At 42.9% G+C, this 19,909-nt stretch overlaps 1 protein-coding gene across 3 annotated transcripts in view; it reads left to right on the top strand.

Moving 5' to 3' along the window:
• The window catches only part of USP8 (ubiquitin specific peptidase 8), a 36,040-nt gene that overhangs the window by 6,098 nt on the left and 10,033 nt on the right, over window positions 1–19,909 (top strand). The window contains exons 2-14 of one of the 3 annotated variants that reach the window (XM_083475615.1): window positions 550–745; window positions 1,131–1,275; window positions 1,732–1,817; window positions 5,201–5,351; window positions 6,250–6,301; window positions 7,621–7,765; window positions 9,889–10,051; window positions 10,874–11,018; window positions 13,043–13,275; window positions 15,105–15,713; window positions 17,065–17,154; window positions 17,668–17,748; window positions 18,072–18,334. In XM_083475615.1, coding sequence (XP_083331741.1) covers window positions 642–745; window positions 1,131–1,275; window positions 1,732–1,817; window positions 5,201–5,351; window positions 6,250–6,301; window positions 7,621–7,765; window positions 9,889–10,051; window positions 10,874–11,018; window positions 13,043–13,275; window positions 15,105–15,713; window positions 17,065–17,154; window positions 17,668–17,748; window positions 18,072–18,334 — 2,267 coding nt within the window. In that variant the 5' untranslated portion in view covers window positions 550–641. The remainder of the gene's footprint in view (window positions 1–549; window positions 746–1,130; window positions 1,276–1,731; window positions 1,818–5,200; window positions 5,352–6,249; window positions 6,302–7,620; window positions 7,766–9,888; window positions 10,052–10,873; window positions 11,019–13,042; window positions 13,276–15,104; window positions 15,714–17,064; window positions 17,155–17,667; window positions 17,749–18,071; window positions 18,335–19,909) is intronic. The other 2 variants (XM_083475616.1, XM_083475617.1) reach the window with 2 other exon arrangements.

Below are 19,909 nucleotides of genomic sequence, written 5' to 3'. Positions count from 1 at the left end.
AAAGGCTTCCAGTTTCCAGGATATGAAGTCTTTGTTATTGGTAATCCACAGTGTGGGAGAAAAAACAGCTAAGATTACCTGCTTGAGACTAATTGAACAAGGTACATATGTATACTACTGGATGGAGTGAAAATGGACTATGTCTTCATACTGAGGGTTGTAGAAAAGAGCTTGTTGCCAGTATTTTCTCCTCATCCTTTTTTTGTGTGTGTCTGAGTACATTTTCTAACAGATAATTTTGCACCACATCAAATGCATGCCTGGAAGCTGAAACTGATAACCTGGTGTTTTTTGAGAAAGCAATAGGGTTGAATAGAGTTCTATTCTGTGAGGTTTTTTTCAGGGGGTGCTTAAATTACCCTGGAGTACCAGCACCTCTTTTTCTAGGGGGAAAAGCACTGATTTTACTTGAGCTGTTTCAAAAGTCGTTTCACGCTTGTGTTTGTGTTTTTAAAGTTTCTGTAGGCAAGCATTCATAAAATGGTCAAAGGATGTGGCTTTGTATTTGTTAATAAGATCCATTTGAAATCTTAATTTTATTTTTTTCAGGAAACAGCCAGGGTTGCTGAGTAATTCAAAGACCTATAACATCCCTTTGAAGCCTTTATCATCCTCCCGAGGAGACATATCTATATACTAACATGCCTGCTGTGGCATCTGTACCTAAAGACCTATACCTCTGCACTTCATTGAAAGATCTTAACAAAAAGACAGAAGTAAAAGCTGATAAAACAAGTACTAAGAGGTATGGATATTTGCTTAGTTGACTTAGTCTTCATCTTGTTTCTTGGAATTAATGGAAAATATGCTCTAATAGATATTGTGCTCCATACACATAGCTAAAACAACATTCACACTTTAAAAGAGTGCTGTATCATTCACTTTCCTGGTTGTAAAGTTCCAGGAGGTGAGTTAATGTTTAAGGAAGCTGAGCACTTTTTGCAGAAAATAATTTAAAGGTAGATCATAAAATAACACTGACTTGTCTTTTGAGAAAGAAAATTGCTTGTTCATACATTTGTTCTTTAAAGCAGCTTATCATTGTAGGTGGAAGTTCTGCTTTTATTTAGTCTGCATTCATGACATTCCAGTAACTTTTGTGATTTTGAATTCTTTGCCTCCATTTCAAGTTATGTACAGAGTGCCCTCAAGATCTTCAAAGCAGCTGAGGAGTGCCGGTTGGACAGAGATGAAGAGAAAGCCTATGTACTTTACATGAAGTATGTGACTGTGTATAATCTTATTAAGAAGAGGACAGATTTCAAACAGCAACAAGTAGGTATCCAGTTATGAGTAGTTTTATGTATATTTTGATGTAAAGTTAAATATTGCAGCTGAAAATTCAAGGTAATAAACCACTGATTGGAGAAAGTGAAACACTTCTATCAGGGACACCATAGGCGAAAATTTGCATTGGGCACTAGGCACCAAAGCGCATGGCAGTAATCCACTATTGTGATGGACAGTGGAGGTGCAGTTGTCTCTGCTCCTTCGCTCTGTAAGATCTGTATATTCAGAATAATGCCAGAAATGAGACAACTACTCATTTCCTGTAAGTTCAGAACTGGAAGCTCAAGAGGGAGAACAGCCACTCATTCCAATCTCCATTTGAAACTGTCAATTATTCATCTATGACATAGTGCCAGAAAGATCATGACTAATGGATTTTTTCTGTATACATTGGGCAATGGTACACTGCTTGAAATGGTTCTATGCTTCTTGTAATTTCAGGATTACTTTCATTCAATGCTTGGACCTACAAACATAAAAAAGGCTATTGAAGAAGCTGAAAGACTTTCAGAAAGCCTTAAACTCAGGTATGCTTAAATAGCATTAAATGTTAATACGTGTGCTTGGTTTTTTGTTATCTTCTACCGTATTTTTCCTTATTAAGCACAGAGAAGCATTCCTCCTGCAACATTTTCAATTAACTGAGAGTTCAATAAGAGGCTAAAAATGTTTCGGCATAGAGTACCTCTGTAAGTGAACGAGAGAACGATTGCAGTGGAACTTGAATCTCCTGTTATCTTTATAAATGACAGTGCTGCATTCATGGCTAGCTATAGTGTTAGCCCTTGGCTTTTAGACATGTAGCAGAAACTTGGAGTCCTAGACCAGTGTTTCCCAACCTTTTTTGGGCAAAGGCACACTTGTTTGATGAAAAAAATCTCGCGGCACACCACCATTACAGCCCCGTGACGTCAGCGCGCAGCGTCACGCCGGGAGGGACGCACGAAAGTGTAAGTTTTCAATTTTTTCCCCTCCCCCTTGCCGGGGAACCTCCAAGCTTTGGGGGTGGGGGGGGAGGAGGCAGCAAAGCCAGGGACTGAGGGACGGCGGCAGCTGAGGCGGCGGCGGCTGTTGTGGTGGTGGCGGCGATAGCGGGCGGAGGAGGGGGCGGCGGCGGGGCCGAGGTGGCCGGCGGCGGCGGGGGAGGCGGCGGCGGGTGGAGCAGGAGGGCGGCCGAGGCCGGTGAGGGAGTAGGGTTGCCCGGGGCTTGAGGAGCCGTCGCCGGGAGTTGCTGCTGCTGCCCGGACATGCTGGCCTCCTCCTCGTCCGCTGTCTCGCGCTCCTCCCTTTTGCACGCGCTGCCCCGCCGCCGCCCCATTGGCTGGGTCCTGTCAGCTGATCCTGTGTTATTTCCTGTGTGTGAGGGGAGAATGGAGAGAGAAACCTCGGCACCACCACCGCGGAGCCGCCCCCGGCTCGACGCGGATCCTCGACACCGCCACCTCTCACCGCCCGACTCGCCCGCCTCCCTCCCACGGCACACCAGCCAACGTCTCACAGCACACTAGTGTGCCGCGGAACACCGGTTGGGAAACACTGTCCTAGACCACCTCATTCAGGATCCTATTCCCAAACACACTCACTCTCTCACTCACTCCCCAGCAATTGGTGAAGATTGGGGAAGTTAGAATAATCAGCAGCAGTTCATCACAATAATAATGAAAGCATGAGCAGCATCAATTGATATAAAGCCATATCCAATATTAAACAAATCCAAAAGCACTCTGGAACATGACAGTCTTGGCCAGCTGCCTTAAAAATAACAGGAAGGAAGGGGGATGTGCATCCCTAGAGGAGTGGCTTAACAATGTTGCTGCTGCAGTTGAAAACATCCTGATCTGTGTGGCCAACCATTGTAATTCAGACATAGGGGGCACACAGAGGAAGACCTATGAGGAAGACCTATGATGTGCAAATGAGAAGTATCCAGGCTCATATTATTTAGAACTTTTAGCAGGCTTGCCATAAAAGCATAAGAAGCTGCCTTTACACAAAAATCAAACCATTACCCATCTCGCTAAGTATTCTTGACTGGCCGCAGCTCTCCAATCAAATCTTTCTCACCTAGATATGGCGTAATAATAATAATAATAATAATAATAATAATAATAATAATAATTTATTATTTATACCCCGCCCATCTGGCTGAGTTTCCCCAGCCACTCTGGGTGGCTTCCAATCAAGTATTAAAAACAATACAGCGTTAAATGTTAAAAACCTCCCTGAACAGGGCTGCCTTCAGATGTCTTTTAAAGATAGGATAGCTACTTATTTCCTTCGCATCTGAAGGGAGGGTGTTCCACAGGGTGGGCGCCACTACCGAGAAGACCCTCTGTCTGGTTCCCTGTAACCTTACTTCTTGCAATGAGGGAACCGCCAGAAGGCCCTCGGCGCTGGATCTCAGTGTCCGGGCTGAACGATAGGTTGAATCTGGGGCCTTCTAGATGCAAACCATGTGTTCTACCACTAAGCTGCAGCTCATACCAAACTATTGACTACTTCTGTTTTGTTTTCTCTCAATAATTCTATTATCCTTTAACACAGCTATAACCTTGTAATAGTGCATTTTTCCTTATTTTTGTAAGTATGATGAAAATGTGACCTGATATGTGTAGGAAAACACATGTAGCTTCTTATGTTCCCCACACAATTTTGTAGGAGAGCTATGGCATTTCACCTGGGCCTTTGATAGTGTGGTGCTTTTCCTTAAGAAATCTTTTTAATAATATTTCCTGTTTTCCAGACCCCCGAATGTAGTGGCATAACTACCATCCAGTGCACAGATATCAGTCAGGCGTCCCCCGCGCCTCCAAAGAAACAATGTGCCCTTGTTTTTCAAGGGCAACAGTACGATAAAGTATTTGGAATGCTCCCAAGATATTCATGAATTAACTACTTTGGGAATAATCCAAATTCTTTCTTCGACACTTCTACAACAGTCTCCAAGTCAAGCTCTAGTAGTAGCATGTTTTGTTTTTTCTGTTCTCCTGTGGTACAAGAGCAGTTAATAACTGAATTTAGAAATTAATTAATGTGCAGGTGGTGATTAAATGGTATCTATAAGAAGGAGGAAGAGTGGTTGACTTCTGCCTTGATGAAACCAGATGAAATCTTTTATCTGACTTCCTTTAAATAAAAAAATTAGAATTTTCATCACTCAGACATCAGTTTCTGAAGTCTTCTTTTAGAATTTAGTATGCTATTCTTGTTCTGTAGCCAAGTGAGAATATTAGTTACATTTGTTTACTCACCACATTTGGAATGCTCACATACATACCCTGTTCTGACAAACCATCCTATAAACGGTGATTTTGTGTTTGTTTAATATATTTAAAACAATAGAGATCTTACATTTTTGTCAACTTCAGAATAGTACTTGCTCTGCATTTCTAGTAAAATATTAAGGCTTCAAACCATTCTTGCATCCATCAGAGTAAGCAGCATGTAAAAGGATGCATGATGTTTAGGGTCTATTGTCCAGAAAACCAAATGGCCATCAGATGGTAAAGATTTAAGGATTATCAGGCGTTGGCTGATGTGTTTAGTGAGCACTTACAGTCTTCCCCACCTAGAGGCAGGGGGCCTCTAGGTCTCAGCAGTGACTGGCTCCCAAGTCCTCCAGGAGAATGGTTCACTTTTCCTTCTTTGGTGCATGAAGAGAACCAGTCACTGACCAGGATCTTCAAAGGCTTGGTCAAAAGTGTGACTGGTGTCTCCTGGGAAAGAGGATGAAGAACACATGCAAGTTACGTAATGAGTTTCCTGCCTAGGCTTGTTGGAGGCATTAACCCAGCAATGACTGGCTTTCTTCATCCACCAGAGACTCAGGCATCTTAACAGTAAGTGCCAACAAAACAATCTCTTTCAATGAAAAAAGCAAATTGTAAATTGTAATTCTTTTTTAAACTAGATATGAAGAAGCCGAAGTGCGGAAGAAACTGGAAGAAAAGGAAAGGCAAGAGGAGCAACAGTTGAAAAAGCAGGAATTGAAAGATGATGCAAAAGTTTTAACCAAAACCTCTTCAGAAGATTCATCAGATCCCAAAGGAAAAAATCAAATGGTAATTGGGTCACTTAATCCTTAAAATGTTATCTGTTGTAAACATTAAAAAAATCTAGTCTAGGATTTTGGAGGTGGGGGGAGTTGGTTTATATCTGGCAGCACCTAAAATTAGATTATTTAAGTTTGAAAACAAAACTTAGCAGTTACTTAGGGTTAAGTGTATTGTTCATTAAATACATTGTGCTTAATATTTCATATATTCAACAGGCTTATCCTGTTGAATAATTCTGAAGGTTGTCTATTTTAAATCCTACTCAGGCCCGAAAAGGTCATCACCATTCTAGCCTGTAACTGCTAAACTGAGCAATCTGATGTGTGGCTCTTTGTTCATATTGCAAGCATGTATATCATTGGTCTACCTTGAGCTGTGAAGTTGAGATGGACCTTTAATATTGAGTTTCTTTAGACTGATGCTAAAGGCTTGAAAATACCATATGATCACCAAATCCTGTCCCTGTTAAGGCACTTAATTCAGATAATGGATTTCTAGCAGTGTGTACACATGCCTGGATACCAGATGACTCCAGGCAACTAAAAAAGGGAGCTAGGTGAAAGCAAAATCCCCAGTCTGAATTGGGGGGGGGGGGATTCTTACTAACTTCAACTCTGGCAGAAGGCTACCTTGTACTATGTTATGATTGGTCTGCATAAATCTATGGAGCCACTTCTGTTTTGCCATTTTGACAAGAGTGGTTGCTTCAGAAAGGCCTGGTTTAATCACAGGTGTAAATCCTGTTGAATTTAATAGGGCTTACATTCAGGTAAGTGGGAACAGGACTGCAGCCTTACTGACTTCAGAAAGTTGTGTATGTGTGAATTAAGAATATAAAAACAGCTGCTTTTAATGCATTTTTAATTGCTGAAAATCCTTTTTTTTAAATGCTAACGTAATATAGATCAATGGTGAGAAGAAGAGTTCAACAGAAATAAAGAATCAACCTGAAACCGGTAAGTGACATCTCTCCATTATCCTCAGTTCTGCTCTCCATAGTAGAGACTACAAACAGAACAGGAATTTATCTGTAGATCACTCTTGTCTAAATGACTCAAATAAGTTAATTCATAGGGACTACAAGAAAGGCAGCTGTTCCTCCTCACCAACTACTCCCATTCATGTGGGGCTGCCTAGATAGACCTAGGAGGGAATTCCTTTCTAAGTATGGAATTTGACCCAGAGGTGAGAGCAAAATATATCTCATAAATGCTCCCCATGGTGAAGTGTCTGCCTGAATGCTCCTCCCTATCTTGGTTCAAGTAATTTTCTAAGCATTTGCAACGGATACTTTACATAAGATCTGTATGTGCTATATTCACCCTGTTTGCATTTTGTGTTCCGGAGGGTAACGATAAGAAGATACTATGATTTGAAAATGGGGCTATAATGCATGGTTGTTCCTAACCAACCACCGAGATCAGACGGGATTGGGCATGTTCAAGGTGGTATGGCTGTAGGCGATCCTAAGCAACGAGCTTGAAAGTTGTAAGATACCACTCAGAAATCTGTGCACCTACATTCTGCAATTTCTTTATGGGCATCTTCACCCATTTTAACAACAGCTGTTCTCTGGAGGTGTGTGGGAGGCCTCCAGTACAACCAGGAGTGAAGCCCCGCCCCCTCGTAGAGATAGGCAAGTCACGTGACAATAGGGATGTAAAAAGGCTCTGCCTGCAGCTCTTTTGACTGCCTTGCTGGGAATAGATTTTTCTCAGCTCCTTCTTGTCTGGATTTCCCTTGATATAAAAAAGTGGCTTCACTAAGTGCAGTAAGTGATTGCAGACGACAGGGCAGCAATGGTGGGGCTGTGTTGCTCTCCTGGCTAACCCAATGCAGCTCATTGCTGCCACTTGCTAAGAGTGAGGGACAAGGCAGCAGAGAACTTGGCCTGGTGCAGGTGCATTGGGGAAACCAATCCATAGAATCAAAGAATTGCAGAGTTGGAAGGGACCCCAAGGGTCATCCAGTCCAACCCCCTGCAATGTAGGAATCTCAACTAGATTCTCAGCATGACAGATGCTCCCAAAACCAATGCTTTTAAAGTTGCGCCCACATCATTATTATTATTATTATTGTTGTTGTTGTTGCCAAGCTTCCTCGTGCATTTCTTCCCTGGCAGCCCCTACTGGCATTATACTTGTTCACAAGCATATTTCAGTGAGAGCCATCTCTTTAAAACATTAAAGTTCTTTTTTTAAATAACTCTATTAACAAGCATTTGTATTCTGATCTATCAGCTTTTTTTAAAAAAAAGTAATTTCTCTCTCCCAAGGAACAATCACAGCAGAGGAATTGTTTAAAATGATGATGGACAAAAGCATTAAGTTGATGATAATGGATGCTCGGTGCTTGAAGGATTATCAGGAGTCCTGCATTGCAAACTCTGTCTGCGTTCCAGAAGAAGCTATCAGTCCTGGGTATGGAATAAACTTTCTTAGCAGAGTCTTAAGCCTGTGTACTGATTAAGCATTTAGCATTTATCAGGAGTAGAATGGAGAAAATATGGAACACCTGTTTGTCCAGCTACAATAAAAGGCCTAAAGTACACACAGTAGTCTTGACGACTGCTTCTTTTTTGTAAAGGTGCTTAGTTGGTGTACGGAACTTTAGGACATGGGATATGCTGATGGTCCCTAGTTTAATGGACCTTTAAAAGGGCTTAGCAATATTGACAGCACTTGTATAAAATGGTTGTGAGGCAATACTCAGGCTTGGTCTTGGAACCTTAGGAGTAGACAATCGAGAGTGGTTGTATCCAGTACTATTCCTAATCAGAGTAGACCCATTGAGATTAATGGGCATGACTGAGGCAGTGGGCCTACTCTGAGTAGGACCTAGCTGGATACAGCCCTCTGTCTGTAATACATGGTGGTACCTTGGGTTAAGTACTTAATTTGTTCTGAAGGTCCATTCTTAACCTGAAACTGTTCTTAACCTGAAGCACCACTTTAGCTAATGGGGCCTCCTGCTGCTGCTGCGCCGCTGGAGCATGATTTCTGTTCTCACCCTGAAGCAAAGTTCTTAACCTGAGGTAATATTTCTGGGTTAGCGGAGTCTGTAACCTGAAGCAGATGTACCGTATTTTTCGCCCCATAAGGTGCACCGGCCCATAGGACACACCTAGTTTTTTGGGGGGGGAATAAAGAAAAAAAATTATTCCCCCGCCCCCAGGCACGGGGCTGGGACGGGAAGCTGTCCCCCGAGCTTGTGGGGCTGGCGGCGGGGAGAAGCAGGCTTCTCCCGCCGCCAGCCTTCAAACCAGGTCAGGGGACAGCGGGAAAGGCACGCTGCACCACTCCCGCTGTCCCCCGAGTTTGTGGGGCTGGCGACGGGGAGGAGCAGGCTTCTCCCGCCGCCAGCCTTCTAACCAAGTCGGGGGACAGCGGGAAAGGCGTGCTGCAGCTCTCCCGCTGTCCCCCGAGTTTGCGGGGCTGGCGATGGGGAGGAGCAGGCTTCTCCCCGCCGCCAGCCTCCAAACCAGGTCGGGGGACAGCGGGATGGTGGCGTTTTGCCTCCCCGCTGTCCCCCGAGCTTGTGGGGCTGGCGGTGGGGCTCTCCAGGCTTCAGCGAAAGACTGCATTTGCCCCATAGGACGCACACACATTTCCCCTTCATTTTTGGAGGGGGAAAAGTGCATCCTATAGGGCGAAAAATACGGTAACCCGAGGTACCACTGTATGATACTAGGCATAGTTGGAGCAATAATGCCATGGTGACAGTGACTGCTGGCAATAAGCTTGTGAAGATAAGTAGGTGTTAGGGAAGGGAGTTTGGCATCAAGCAGTGCATGGGGAGGAAAGTATGCGCCAAGTCACTGCTTGGGCTCCCCTGTCTCCTCTTACTGCTTTCACTACTGTGATTTTTGGTCTTTCTGAAAGGGCCTGCCTCAGCTCAGCTGAACCCTGCATTCAATCAAATATCCAACAGTCAATCAAATACCCAACAGCTGGTCACCAAGAGGTCAATGTGAAATGGAAATGTGCATGTTTCTGGTTGCACACTTGGTTTATGTGAGAAGCCTACTAGACCAGGTGGCACTAAGTGTCACTTCCAGAACTGAAGTCTCCAGGCTTTACCAGGGCCATCCCAAGACATTTTGCCGCCTGAGGCAATAACAGCAAATATGCCCCCTGCCAAAAAAAATCATCAAGGTACATAGTAACGTAAAATAGCCAACATTTTTGTATCTGAGACAGAAAATCCCACATGTCTCTCCTTGGGAATAGAAATGCAATAAATCAGTAAATAAACATTTAATTTCTCTTTATGACACCCCAAATTAGTGCCTGAGGTGGCTGCCTCACTCTGCCTAATGGGAGGGCCGGCCCTGCTTGTTAAGATGTAACAGAGTGATGTCAGGCTCGGCGACCTGGGCCTACTCTGCATTTTATTGTGTAGTCACCATTGTCCCCCTGGATGGCAATTGATTGCTGCCACAGCTCCTCCTTCAGTTGAATGACAGATTGCACTTTGTGAATTATTTTTTCTCCCTTTCCTCTCCCCCCCCCCTTATCTTTTATGTTACTGCTTCAAACTTTAGAGTCACCGCTAACAGGATTGAGGCTAAACTCCCAGATACATCTAAAGAACCATGGAAGGAGAGAGGACAAGTTGATTATGTTGTTCTGCTTGACTGGTTTAGTTCAGCCAAAGACTTGCAATTAGGAACACCTCTGCGGAGCCTCAAAGATGCCCTTTTCAAGGTGAACATGCTCGGGTTCATTTTTTTCTAGTTACCTTGATAAATGAGATTCCCAGTAGATGTAATTCTGTATCTTAGAGGGCTGTGTTTTGGTAGCTCTGTCAACAGACACAATCTTTTACTATTTAACTTAAGTCTGCATAAATTTCCATAAGTGATACTTTCCCATGTAGACATAGCTGATGGTTTTTTCCCCTTAACAATAGTTAAATGTTATCTCTGAATAGCTAAACAGTGATTAAAAATTGAGCACAAACCAGAATGTGAACCTGTAGTTTTAAGGCAATTAACTGTGGCTCAATAAAACATTGGCAAAGGAGCTTTCATGCCTTTGGGAGATGGGGCTCAGTTAAACGTTTAGTATTTATTTTGTAGTTTTATATTGCTAAGAAAGAGTGGGATATATGATTCTTTTAATAAATGTATAATATATTCTTTTTCTAAAGTGAAAGATACAGACAGGCATGACTTTAGCCTTCCTCAAATAGAAAGCAAAATGTTATGGCAATAAATGTAGATGGGTAAAAATGGCTTCACGTATACAATTTCTAAAGAGATACTGAGGTTTTTGAGGTAGTGTACTGAAATGTCTAAATATTTAGAATAAACTGCCCCATAATAAACAAATGTCAGAACAATGTAGTTTTATCTGCCATTTTTCTATGTTAAATGTATATTTGTTGTAAAAATAAGGAAAAGACAATCCATCTCTTTCCATTTCACAGAGTGCATTATTTAGCCACATGACCTGATTTTGAGAAATACGAGCTTCGCTTTGAAAGTTCTGTTGCTTATTGTAAAATGTTTTGTCTTTCACTTCCAGTGGGAAAGTAAAGCTGTACTGAAGAATGAGCCCTTGGTCTTGGAAGGGGGTTATGAGCACTGGCTCCTTTGCTATCCCCAGTATACCACAAATGCCAAAGTAACTCCACCGCAACATGACAGGAATGAAGCCGTTTCTGTCTCTCGTATGTATTAAAAACACTTTCTGATCTAAAGAAAAAGCTTTCCTAATACTGCAGTTCTGTCCACAACTTACTCAGGAGTACATCCTATTGAAATCAGCGGGGCTTGCTTCCAAGTAAGCTCCTGTAAGATTGAGCTGCACAGATTGCGTTCCTAGCATACTTATTTATTTGTAGATCCCAAAAAATCTTCAGACTATTGCGCAGAACTGTTACTGTGGGTGAACTGCCTTCTAAAAGTCAGGGTGGGAATATATTTCATGACCTATGATGATCTTGCCACCTGCTTCGGAGATGAAAAGATTATACTTAGCATAATTTGGATATCAATAATCTGACTACAGCTCTGCTTCTTGGGGGCTTGGCTTGTCATTGTTCATATAGATCACTTTCAGGTGATTGCTTGTAGGAGAGTGAATTGCTGCCTAAATGTCCTACCTACTTGGAGCTTTTGGAGGACATAATCCAGATTGAAATAAAACCAAACGGCCACGGTATTACACATTGAACACATGATAAATCTGCAACTGGTTTCACTCTGTTGTCAGTTGGTATTTCATTAAGTTTAAATAGCAGATCCTAATGGTTGTTACACTGACATATCTTTAATCCTCTTTAGCAGTTGACCAGATTAAAAAACAGTGAAAGCAATAAAGCATAGAGGTGCACAGTTACAAAAAAAACAAAATGTAAAACAGCAGGCTATGACTGAAGCAATAGATTAAAAGCAGGCTGAATAAAAATGGCCCTGGACAGATATCTAAAAACTAAAAAAATCCTGGTGGATCTCCTTTGGAGGGTTTATAGCAATCTCATTGCCATCACCGCACAGGTCCTGCCTTGCGTACTTGTCTGTCTAATCCACGAGTGGGGAACCTTTTTGGCTTTAGGAGCCAGATCCTCGTCAGGCCCTTGCAGGCCAAATTTGACAGGTGGGCGGGGCTGCTGACCTGACAGTCACGTGGTGTCATTGTGACGTCATGTAATTGACAGGTGGGCGAGGCTATCCACCTGCCAAAATGCCTCCCATGGGTTTCGCAAGCAAAGACAATGGGGAGAACTTCTCCAGCACTCTGCCTTTGCCATCCCCTCCAGTCATCCCTATTTTAACGGGATATTCCCAGACTTACAGAAACCATGGCTTCTGATTTGATCCCAGAATGTCCCGGGGACGAGCCAGCGCTTGCAGTGGTGCCATGCTCTTTCACAAGTCAGTTGACTTGGGAGAGAGTGCAGCCCCAAAAGATGCACTTTTTTGGTGCTGTGCTCTTGCCTCCCAATTTTCATCAGGGGAATGTTGGAGGGTATGCTTTGCTTGTAAAACGTGGCTCTTTTTCTCCCTTCTCTGTTGTTTGAGGTGGGGTTTTTCAAAAAAAGCAGTGAGGGGGCTTTTCCAGCACTGTCTTTGCTTGAGATCATGGACTTAAGATGGGATGAGGAGGAGACTTGCAAAAGCCTTCCCCCTTCCCTTTTAAGTACCCAATCTTGAATTTGAATTGAATTTATTACGGTCCCAGACCAGACTCACATACCATACTAAACAAATCAGAAACAGTAAAATTAAATCTAAATTAACAATCAGTATAACGATAAACAATACAATTATGGCAGCAGTTAGAATATGGGTTAAGTCAATCTCTACAATGTTATCTATTACTTGCTTCTAAGGCCTTAGTCTTTATAATAGCACAACTTGTTCCCTAAGTTTTATGGCAGCTGCGCAAAATTTGGCCACCTTTAGCGTGATCTCCGGATCCTTGTCCTTTATCAGAGATTTTAAACACTGAGGTTCGGGCCCACTTGGAATTATCTGTATAACAGGGTTGCTAAAAACCAAGTGTATATCCCTCTAAAAACAGCATCTCTCAAAAGGGCAGAACCAAGAGGTGTTCCTCCAACACTGACATTGACTGTGGCAGAGGAGGAGACACATTTGGGTAACAGTTCATTTAAACGTACGTTATTTCTCCTAACTCTCTTACAAAAGTTTCTTAAAACAAAATCATAACCTTCTTTGCATGTTTCAGTGGATTTTACTTACCCATCTTTGGAAGAACCAGCTCCACCTCCAGTTCCTGTTGTCCATGTAAAACCTTCTGTGGTGGAAGTTACCGAAAGACCTAATATTGCAAATGATCAAGAGGAGAGAGTGGACACGTTTCAACCACCAGCTCCTTGTGGATCAACTGCTACTCCTGCTAAGTCTGAAAGCCTACCTGCCATAGTCCAACCAGTGTCTGCAGTAAAGATTATTCCTCAGGTGAGTGATTCTTAGCAAGAAAAAAACTTTCTACTTGGACTGTGACATAACAGGGCCACCTTTTTGCCTTATTTTATAGAATTGCTACAGATAGGACGAGCCTGCTTTTTCTGAAATACTAAGAGAGGAAAGGCCTGCACTGTAATACAATAATTGCAAGGTGGAATAGCTATCCTGTAAATGTTTCCAGCTGCCTTGCTAAGAAATATGAAGGAAAGACCCTGGTAACTGGTTGGGGAAGAAAAGACCTTGTTCTGCATGGACAAAAATCATAAACCTTAGGCCTGTGTAACCTGCTGGGTGGTTCTCTTTAACTGGCAGAGCAGACCTACTTGAGTCGCACTACAAAAGACTTTGGAAGCATTCAAAATTGGCTTCTGTTTGGAAATTTCCAATGCTCTTTTCAGCATTATCGCTTCCAAGGCAGATAACAAGACCATTAAAACAGTAAAACAAATACTCAGAAAAGCAATAATAATAAGCAGCAGAGCCATATGAGCATTAAAATCACACCAGTGACAGTTGAAGACAAGTTGTTTGAGTGGAGATTTTTGTCTCAGATTTTATCAGTGCTGGATTGAAATTTGTATGTGTGGGGATTTTTCCTACTGTTAAATTGCTTTGGGGAGTTATATGGGAAGTATTTAGTAAATTTAATGAATAACATTTAGGGGAGGAGAATTGTTTATCTTAGAAATGCAAATGGTCTGCAAGTACAAATGCATGTTCAGGTATTTCTGACCTAACCACCCCTGTAGGTTCTCCCTGGGAAGCGGATGGGGCTTTCTCACTTCTCTTACTACAGCAAGACCTGATTCTGGGCAACTGAGGATTTAATCTCCCAGGATGAGGAGAAAACCCATGTTCAAATAAAACTGGCTAGGCTATACAAGCATAATTCCTCCCCTCCCCCCAATTGTGTGCAGGTTTGCATTAGGGTTGTAGCATATTCTCCCTCATTACTAACTTTTAGGAAGGGTCTAAAAACATTCCTGTTTATCAGTGCATTTTGTGGCTGAAAGATCTGTTGTTGGAAACCCTGAAATTATTAGCTATGAAAGTACAGTGGTACCCCGCAAGACGAATGCCTCGCAAGACGGAAAACCCGCAAGACGAAAGGGTTTTCTGTTTTGGAGGCGCTTCGCAAGACGAATTTCCCTATGGGCTTGCTTCGCAAGACGAAAGCCCATAGGGAAATCTCCGGGGACCTGTTTTAAATTGCTGGCGGTCGGGAGCAAAGACTTTCGCCCACAGCCGGCCTTCAGAAGAGGTCCTGGACCTCTTCTGAAGGCCGGCGGGGGGCAAAAGTCTTTGCTCCCCCCCGCCTTCCTTCCCGGGACAGCGGAGACTTCTCCGCTGCCCCGGGCGATCTTAAAATGCTGGCGGGTGGGAGCGAAGCGTTCGCTGCCGACCCCCAGCATTTTAAAATCTCCCCGGGACAGCAGAGAAGTCATACTGGGAGCGAATGCAGATCTCTCAGGACTGGTGTTATGTGGTCCCGGCGGCCACTCCCAGTCACCAATCTAGCTGCCGCATTCTGGATTAATTGCAGTTTATGAGTCACCTTCAAAGGTAGCCCCACATAGAGCGCATTGCAGTAGTCCAAGCGGGAGATAACTAGAGCATGCACCACTCTGGTGAGACAGTCTGCAGGCAGGTAGGGTCTTAGCCTGCGTACCAGGTGGAGCTGGTAGACAGCTGCCCTGGATACAGAATTGACCTGCGCCTCCATGGACAGCTGACAGAATGTTGGCACTAAGTGATCTTTGAGGGAACGTCGCTTGCAAATCTTACCAAAATATGTCTATTTAACTTTTTTGCCCTTTCAGATTGATCGTACAAAAAAGCCTTCAGCAAAAATACCAGACGCTGATAGCAGGCCAAGAGCTGAAAGCCCAACCATTGGCAAGCAGCTCATTTCAAATGGCAGAGTGGTTCCAGATCGTTCCACAAAGCCTCCCTTGGATGCTAAGGCCAGTCTGCGAGAGGAGGAGAAAGGCCACCTACCAGCAGAAAAGGCTTCCCAGTTGGAAAAAAGCAAGCAAGAAAAAGAACTGCAGGAGAAGCAACAGGAAGAACAGAGAGAGAAGCTGAGGCAGGAGAAGCAAGAACAAGAGCAGAGAGCGAGAGAGGAGCAGAGGGAGAAGGAAGGCAGGGAGCACCTCCAGAAAGCAAAAGAGAAAGAGAAGGGAGAAAAAGACCAGCCAGCCAACAAAGGGGCAGCTGAGAAGCAAGAGGTGGAGAATGCGCCCAAGGAGCTCACAGACATGAAAAAAGGAAGCAGAACTGAAAATGAATCCCCTGAAATCAGAAAACCGGACACTGACAAAATAGTTGTGGGTGAAAAAGACAAGGTTACCTGGACACCAGAAATGCAGAGGCGCAGATTTGCAGAGGAGTCCCGGGCGTCCATGAGGGTGGATTCTGGCTCAGGCAAGGTGAGCAATTCATGGGCATAAAAGGCAAGCATCCTGCTTTGTCTAAAGAGTCTTCCCTTCCCCCCCTGGAAAATGAGTAATTCTATCAAAGCCAGAGAGGCACCTTTACTGTTTCAGCTCCTGCCCTATCAGGAGGCAAGTTCCCAAGTTAGGTGAATCGTGGAGGGAGAAAGGCAGACTAGTGAGTTTGCACATTCCTAATAGGGAAAGGGCTTGAGAGGTTTTAATGAAGCTCCCATAGATTCCTTTATCTCGCACATGAAACCTTCCTGCGAACTTTTCACACAGCAGGAACATTGGGCTTCCCACACACCCATCCCCACTACTCTGCTACATGTGGTAGAGGGGTGAGTAGACCTATCATGTCACTCATGGCTCCCGTGAAGGCACTAAGCCACCCACCTTTCCACATTTTCAAGCACCTGCATAAGGTTAGAGTAGCACAGAAGTGATTGCTAGGTGTTTTGTAGAGCAGGAGGCAGCAGACGCTGAAAACACAACAGAGGGTTAAAAAAAAGGAAGACCGTGGTGATTCAGAGGGTTTTGTTTTTTAATCCTTGTCACAAGAAAATGGTGGTGGTCTCTACAGTCCCCCCAAACCCTCCTGGAAGCTGTAAGGCCCATTGACCACAGCTTTACCACCCTTTCTTAAACTAAAACACTGGTGAAATACCCATTCATTTAAAGGATTTGCTGATTAAGGAGTTTTGCTCTTCCTCCCCACCCCCACAAAAGCAGATACATATAGAAATGGCTTGCCACCATTGTTGTTGTTTTTACTGATCATTTCTACTGATCATGACTTGCTTTCTGGGAAGAGAAAAAATCCCTGAGGAACTAAGAGGTGTTTCAGATGAGATGATCTAAGATTGGCAAGCGTTGGCATGTTCAGGGTTCTCCTTGGACATAATGTTCGTTGGGGGGAAAAACCTCACAAATATCTGACTGAAACATGAACTGCTCACTAGTAGCGATACCAAGCATGTTCAGCAGAGTTTTTCAAGTTTTTCAAGGGCTGGAACTCGCTGCAGGTTTCCAGCTGAGAATCCAGAGGTTTTGGAGCAATTTTCTTACAGGGCAGTTTTGGCTAGTTCCATGTGAGTCTTAGAAAATTGTATTCCTTATATACAATTCACGCATCTAGCAATTTTCACTTTGAAATACATCTTCAAATTTGTCAGTGTTTTGTTTTGGGTGTCTTTGTACACCGTAGCAAATCATCCAGAGTAAAGTGCTATTTTATGTGATCCTGTTGTGTATTGCAGTCATGTTATATTAACATTGAGGCGTTTTGGAGCTTGATAAATTAATTAATGAAAACTGAAAGTTTCTCTTTCAAAATTTTTTACAGCAGACTGGGGTTACAGGACAACCAGAAAGAGACACCCAAAAGCCAGAAGCCATTAGAGATGATACTGAACAAGACTCTGAAAAAAATAAAGTAAATTCACTGTGAGGTGTCTGTGTCTAGCTGCTGAAACCTAGTACCAATGTCATAACATGGCCTCAATTTACATTCATTGTCATGTAACTGTTTGTGTTACATTTCATAAAATGCATTTCAATATTTTATTTTTCATAAATAATAATAATAATGGGTTGCAGCCAGTGGTAGTCCTTCTTAGAGTAGACCTATAGAAATTGATTGACATGTCTAACCTAGGTTTAATAATTTCAGTCGGTCAGCTCTGAGTAGGACTGAGTGGAATACAACCCAATAGATACAGTGGCTTGTATCTGACGTAGTGTGAAGTAACCATCCTGTCTGCTTGGATTTTTGAATGTGCAACAGGATGGTGTTTTGCACTAGCCCCAAACATTGATAACGTGAACTTTTTGAATTTTTAAAACACATAATCTCCTTTATGCAGAAAGCCTGCAAAATGCTGAGGATAGCCAAAGTAGGTATGTATCTTTTAAGACCCACAGTTTTGATCTGTGTTGTTCTTTTCAGTCTCAGCGGGAGCCACTAACAAGGGCACGGAGTGAGGAGATGGGGAGGATAATACCAGGACTGCCACTTGGTTGGGTCAAGGTGAGTAGAATGTCTTCTGATGTTCTGGTTTTTTTCTGCTTGTGAACACTCTTGCGCTGAACCCATTTTTATATTTGCTGTTTGGATGTTGAGAAAAATATGGTAATGGCCATATAATTGGACCCAGAAGTTAAACCTGTAAGACTGAGAAGAGTGGCGCAAGCCAATAATATGCCAATATTACGTCACTCTAGAGGCCATTATAATACTTTTCCATCTGGGTTATGCTGGAAAAGAAATACGAATTTCAAAAGTGACTGTGCAGTCTTTGCAGTTGTCATATAACTTGATCCCTTTTCTCTTTGTGCACATGTCACATGAAGTTTCTGGAGCCAGTCACAGGGACTTTTCGTTACTACCACACTCCAACGAATACAGTTCACATGTATCCACCAGAAATGACTCAGTCAGCCACTCCACCATCGACCCCGCCAACACATAAACCAAAGACTCAGGCTCTTGATCAGCGGGAAAGGGAACATTCCAAATTGAAGCGTTCTTACTCCTCGCCAGACATAACCCAGGCCATTCAAGAGGAAGAGACAAAGAAAATCACCGTCAAGCCTACTATCAACCGTGAGAACAAGTACGTCTGCTGGAAACTCACAAACGGTGTTATAAGACATGATTTTCTAGGGTACCTGCTAAAAATGTCTTTTACAGTTAGTGAAATATGTGAAGGATTAGAAATGTTTGCCATTTGTGTGATTACTTTCCACCATGTCTGGTGTGGGGGACTTTTGGCTGTCTAGATGTTGCTGAACTACAACTCCCATCATCCTTAGCCATGGTTGCTGGAGCTGATGGGAGTTTCTCTTTATCTGGGGGGCCAAAGGTTCCCCCACACATGCGCAGTGTAGATATTGCAGAGACCTGTTTATTCCCATAAAAGCTGGTTAGAACAAATCTGATGCAAGCCTTTTAAGTGTGTGTATGAACACACACATATACATGCCCACCCACATACGACTGGCTGTTGTTTCAATATATTGTCCAGAATAAGTTTGAAGTCCACATTGTGATATCTATTTCATAATATCTGACATGGCAATACATCGTAAATCACGATGTGTGTGTTCGCTATGTAAAAAATTGTGATGTTGGGAAAGCTAGTCATCTCTTCTTTCCTGATTCTTGCCACCCCTGTTGCTCTGTACTATAAAATAACAGTTGTAACAATATGTTAACAGTAAGTAAAAACGTATCAGTTTTTGACCCCTAAGTAGTAGCAGTTGCTACGTAGTTACATCCTTATTTCAGACATTGTGATGTATATCAGTATATCATGATGTTTAGCTGGCATTGATATCACTCGGCCCTAGCACACACATAAACTATTGGTTCAGCATTTCATTTCCATCCTTCGAAAGCCTGATGTTTCTATTTTAATACTTACAGTGGTGCCCCGCAAGACGAATGCCTCGCAAGACGGAAAACTCGCTAGACGAAAGAGTTTTCCGTTTTGGAGGTGCTTCGCAAAACGAATCTCCTATGGGCTTGCTTCGCAAGACGACAATGCCTTGCGAGTTCCTGTGGGTTTTTTCCCTCCCCCCCTTTTTCTAAGCCGCTTATCAGCTGATCCGATCAGCAGATAAGCCGCTAATAGCGCTAATCCGCTAATCCGTCAATTGGCTTGCTTTGCAAGACGAAAAAACCGCTAGACGAAGAGAATCACAGAACGGATTCTTTTCGTCTTGCGAGGCACCACTGTATAGCTTGCTAGGGCAAGGATACCTTGTTATCTGAAAGGAGCAAGGTATCACAAAGACTCTTGAGTATCCTTTAGTATTTGTAATCTGAATGAGTTTGGGCATGATCAAGACAAAGTTAAGCACTTTAAAGTCTCGTAAGAGAGTCAAGCAGACAGAGAAGGTTAAATCTGTATTAATCTGTATTAATATTCTACTCTACAAAGTAAAATTTTGCAGTGGCATATGTAACAAAAGCACTTGAACCTTTTTTAAAAAAAAGTCGTTGCCACCTCACTAAAATGAAAAAGGCTGCAGTTAATATTATATAGTGCATACTTGTCTGTTCCCACAGATTTCTGGAAACACACTTTTGTTCCATTGATTCATGAGAGACATGCTAGTGACACTGTAGAGACGGATTCGGCTCGATTTTTTTTTTAAAAGCATGAAAATACATTTCACTCTTTAAT

Source organism: Podarcis liolepis (assembly GCF_965112155.1).
Source record: "Podarcis liolepis genome assembly, chromosome: 14".
Lineage (NCBI taxonomy): Eukaryota > Metazoa > Chordata > Lepidosauria > Squamata > Lacertidae > Podarcis > Podarcis liolepis.
The sequence above is the reverse complement of the archived record's forward strand: the minus strand, read 5'-3'. Positions and strand labels throughout refer to the sequence as shown.